The sequence below is a fragment of the Cebidichthys violaceus genome, unplaced genomic scaffold (assembly GCF_023349555.1).
Source record: "Cebidichthys violaceus isolate CVI_PGR_0920_01 unplaced genomic scaffold, fCebVio1.0.p SCAF_1, whole genome shotgun sequence".
NCBI lineage: Eukaryota > Metazoa > Chordata > Actinopteri > Perciformes > Stichaeidae > Cebidichthys > Cebidichthys violaceus.
In genome coordinates this window covers 1,330,217-1,335,216 of record NW_027176262.1, presented here as the reverse complement: position 1 = coordinate 1,335,216, position 5,000 = coordinate 1,330,217, and the positions used below count along the sequence as shown (strand labels likewise).

At 55.2% G+C, this 5,000-nt stretch overlaps 2 protein-coding genes across 3 annotated transcripts in view; both read right to left on the bottom strand.

Moving 5' to 3' along the window:
* LOC137868482 (segment polarity protein dishevelled homolog DVL-3) overlaps positions 1-451 on the bottom strand; it is a 13,404-nt gene extending 12,953 nt beyond the window's left edge. For both annotated transcript variants that reach the window (XM_068705284.1, XM_068705291.1), the window contains exon 1: positions 74-451. In XM_068705284.1, coding sequence (XP_068561385.1) covers positions 74-246 — 173 coding nt within the window. In that variant the 5' untranslated portion in view covers positions 247-451. The remainder of the gene's footprint in view (positions 1-73) is intronic.
* A 651-nt stretch (positions 452-1,102) lies between these two features.
* rnpepl1 (arginyl aminopeptidase like 1) overlaps positions 1,103-5,000 on the bottom strand; it is a 10,537-nt gene continuing 6,639 nt past the window's right edge. The window contains exon 11 of the mRNA XM_068705271.1: positions 1,103-2,209. Coding sequence (XP_068561372.1) covers positions 1,901-2,209 — 309 coding nt within the window. The 3' untranslated portion in view covers positions 1,103-1,900. The remainder of the gene's footprint in view (positions 2,210-5,000) is intronic.

Sequence of the window (5,000 nt, the reverse complement as noted above, 5' to 3'; positions counted from 1 at the left end):
TTATATACAAACAACAACAAAAACACTATCAGTGACGTCACGCCTCGTCATCGATACCGGTCACGTGACTCACCCGATCTCGTCGTCCACGGACTTGAAGAAGAATCTCATGTTCGGTTTGTTGAGGACGTGTTTGAAGTCCGCCAGGGTGACGCGCTGCGCGGGCACGTTGATCCGGATCAAGTAGGGGGTCTCCTGGTCCTCCAGGTGGAAGATGACTCGGGTCTCCTCCATGCTGTCCCCCATGGAGCCCGGAACGGCACGGCACTGAGAGACAGGGGGGGGATGCTGAGAGGGAGACAGGAGCCTCTCTGTCTGTCTGTCTGTCTGTCTGTCTGTCTGTCTGTCTGTCTGTCTGTCCGTCCGTCCGTCCGTCCGTCCGTCCCGCAGGTCTCCGGTCTGTTCTGGTCCAGATGTGTTGGTCCAGCTGCTGCAGGTCTCTGACGATCTGTCTCCTCCGGAAGCAGCAGTAATACCACACTTCCGGTTGAGCTCTTCAGAATAAAATGCGACAGGTTCATTTGTTGATGGATCAGGAGATAAATCGATCAATATATTGATCATCTGTTATTTATTATTAATAATAATTAATATTAACTATTACGTTGTTACTTTAAGAGCTCTCCAGGAAGCAGTGTTTCAGTGTGTGTGTCTGGGGCTTTTATTGTGAAGGATAAAACGGAAGGAGTGTGGAGTGTTTAAAAGAGGACAAAGTGGTTTATTGTTTTATAACTATTATAAAGTATAGAGCAACACAACCCTCTGCTACAGTATTAACATTGATCAGAAGAAGCTTCTTTATATATTTTATTAAATTATAATCTGATACTTTAAATATAAAACATCTGTTTCACAGAGAATCTTCAATTTCTTCATTTATGATTCAGCGTTTTATACGCTTTTATTTTGAAGGCAGCCTCACAGATTTTCCAGCACATTCAAGAAAAGTTTTTTATTGTGAAAAATACGACTTAATGTTTACGTTTGTTATTGAATTGAACAGCGAATTGATTCGTCACTGTAACTTAAAATCAGACATTTTAATGTAAAATATTAGAACCTTTCAAAATAAAGGTTTGGATCTGAAGAACCCGCCACAAAATCAAAGAGTTCAAAGAGTTTATTTGTCGTCCAACATTCATTACAAGAAGAAGAGGCGTTCACTGACAGCTGTGAACAGTGGGACATTCCAGCTTCAAGTCATTTTTGTGCCAAAATATATTTATAAATAAAATCTGGATTTCTTTACTGATCAGAATGTGATCGCAGTGATCGAGTCTTTATTGCTGCTGAAGGTAAAAACATGAACAACGATAAACTGAACGTGTCAGTGAACGCAGCGTTAAGGCCACTCAGGTGAAGTCTGCTGGTTTTCAGGTTTACTGATGAGTCACGTGACACGATGCGGCGTGGAGCCCCGAGTCGGGGTCTGCAGGCTCGTTAGCGTCACAATCAGGAGGTAGAAGTTAAACCACTCGTTTTGTTTCAGCTGCGTGTTGTTAAATTATTTAACGACAGCGAGGCGGTGAATGCATCGTTCCTCCACCTGAGCCACAGGTGAGTCGGACACCTGAAGTTCAGGAGGCCGGCTTGTGTCAGAGAAGTTAAACTGATCTCAGCTCAGTTTAACCTCACTGATCTCTTTTAATGTTCAAGTCACTTCTGACAGTTTGTCGACCAAATGGTAAAAAAAAAATCAATAAAGTTTTACTGTTAACGGATGAAAGATGAAAGATTTGAGTTCAAACGTCTCTCTTCAGAAATGAGCCTCCAGACTGATGACATCACACAAACAGTCACATGATCAGTCACATGATTGTCACAAAGCAGCAGTGCGGAGCCCCTCCCCCTCTCCTCGTGCAGTAAACTTCAGACTTTTCTTCATCAAAGTGTTCAGACTTCAGGCCGAGACGTTGACGTCTCTCAGAGCGACGGCGGCGGTCGTCCCTGCAGCGGTGGAGGCGGTTGCCGTGGCGGCGGGCTGCGGCTGTGTGAAGGGGGAGTGGGAGGGGGAGGGGGGTACGATGGACAGAGCGGGGCCGTTCTGATTGGTCGAGGCGGGGCCGGTCTGGAAGAGGATCTGTTGTAACGTCCGTCTGAGGTTCGGATGCAGGCGGCGCTGAGTGTGGTTGAAAATCTCCACGGCAACACACTTCATCACCCCGGCAACCAGGTCGTCATACAGCGGCACCGTATACATCCTGGATGTCTTCAGAGAGGAAACAGGTAAACATCACTGACACCTGATGCACCACAAGTATGACTTACGCCGCCCATGACTTACCGCCCCTGACTTACCGCCTTTGACTTACCGCCCCTGACTTACCGCCCCTGACCTACGCCCCTGACTTACCGCCCCTGACTTACCGCCCCTGACCTACGCCCCTGACTTACCGCCCTTGACTTACCGCCCCTGACTTACCGCCCTTGACCTACCGCCCCTGACTTACCGCCCTTGACTTACCGCCCTTGACTTACCGCCCCTGACCTACGCCCTTGACTTACCGCCCCTGACTTACCGCCCTTGACTTACCGCCCCTGACTTACCGCCCTTGACTTACCGCCCCTGACTTACCGCCCTTGACTTACCGCCCCTGACCTACGCCCCGACTTACCGCCCTTGACTTACCGCCCCTGACCTACGCCCCTGACTTACCGCCCCTGACCTACGCCCCGACTTACCGCCCCTGACTTACCGCCCTTGACTTACCGCCCCTGACTTACCGCCCCTGACTTACCGCCCTTGACTTACCGCCCTTGACTTACCGCCCCTGACTTACCGCCCTTGACTTACCGCCCCTGACCTACGCCCTTGACTTACCGCCCCTGACTTACCGCCCTTGACTTACCGCCCTTGACTTACCGCCCTTGACTTACCGCCCTTGACTTACCGCCCCTGACCTACGCCCTTGACTTACCGCCCCTGACCTACGCCCCTGACTTACCGCCCCTGACTTACCGCCCTTGACTTACCGCCCCTGACTTACCGCCCTTGACTTACCGCCCCTGACCTACGCCCCGACTTACCGCCCTTGACTTACCGCCCCTGACCTACGCCCCTGACTTACCGCCCCTGACCTACGCCCCGACTTACCGCCCCTGACTTACCGCCCCTGACTTACCGCCCTTGACTTACCGCCCCTGACTTACCGCCCTTGACTTACCGCCCTTGACTTACCGCCCCTGACTTACCGCCCTTGACTTACCGCCCCTGACTTACCGCCCTTGACTTACCGCCCCTGACCTACGCCCCGACTTACCGCCCTTGACTTACCGCCCCTGACCTACGCCCCTGACTTACCGCCCCTGACCTACGCCCCGACTTACCGCCCCTGACTTACCGCCCTTGACTTACCGCCCCTGACTTACCGCCCCTGACTTACCGCCCTTGACTTACCGCCCTTGACTTACCGCCCCTGACTTACCGCCCTTGACTTACCGCCCTTGACTTACCGCCCCTGACCTACGCCCTTGACTTACCGCCCCTGACTTACCGCCCCTGACTTACCGCCCTTGACTTACCGCCCTTGACTTACCGCCCCTGACCTACGCCCTTGACTTACCGCCCCTGACCTACGCCCCTGACTTACCGCCCCTGACTTACCGCCCTTGACTTACCGCCCCTGACTTACCGCCCTTGACTTACCGCCCCTGACCTACGCCCCGACTTACCGCCCTTGACTTACCGCCCCTGACCTACGCCCCTGACTTACCGCCCCTGACTTACCGCCCCTGACTTACCGCCCCTGACTTACCGCCCCTGACTTACCGCCCTTGACTTACCGCCCCTGACTTACCGCCCCTGACTTACCGCCCTTGACTTACCGCCCCTGACCTACGCCCCGACTTACCGCCCCTGACTTACCGCCCCTGACTTACCGCCCCGACTTACCGCCCTTGACTTACCGCCCCTGACCTACGCCCTTGACTTACCGCCCCTGACTTACCGCCCCTGACCTACGCCCCTGACTTACCGCCCTTGACTTACCGCCCTTGACTTACCGCCCCTGACCTACGCCCCTGACCTACGCCCCTGACTTACCGCCCCCGACTTACCACCCTTGACTTACCGCCCCTGACCTACGCCCCGACTTACCACCCTTGACTTACCGCCCCTGACCTACGCCCCTGACTTACCGCCCTTGACTTACCGCCCCTGACCTACGCCCCGACTTACCGCCCTTGACTTACCGCCCCTGACCTACGCCCCGACTTACCGCCCTTGACTTACCGCCCCGACTTACCGCCCTTGACTTACCGCCCCTGACCTACGCCCTTGACTTACCGCCCCTGACTTACCGCCCCTGACCTACGCCCCTGACTTACCGCCCTTGACTTACCGCCCTTGACCTACGCCCCTGACCTACGCCCCTGACTTACCGCCCCTGACTTACCGCCCTTGACTTACCGCCCCTGACTTACCGCCCTTGACTTACCGCCCCTGACCTACGCCCCGACTTACCACCCTTGACTTACCGCCCCTGACCTACGCCCCTGACTTACCGCCCCTGACTTACCGCCCCTGACTTACCGCCCTTGACTTACCGCCCCTGACTTACCGCCCTTGACTTACCGCCCCTGACCTACGCCCCGACTTACCGCCCCTGACTTACCGCCCCTGACTTACCGCCCCGACTTACCGCCCTTGACTTACCGCCCCTGACCTACGCCCTTGACTTACCGCCCCTGACTTACCGCCCCTGACCTACGCCCCTGACTTACCGCCCTTGACTTACCGCCCTTGACTTACCGCCCCTGACCTACGCCCCTGACCTACGCCCCTGACTTACCGCCCCTGACTTACCGCCCTTGACTTATCGCCCCTGACTTACCGCCCTTGACTTACCGCCCCTGACCTACGCCCCGACTTACCACCCTTGACTTACCGCCCCTGACCTACGCCCCGACTTACCACCCTTGACTTACCGCCCCTGACCTACGCCCCTGACTTACCGCCCTTGACTTACCGCCCCTGACCTACGCCCCGACTTACCGCCCTT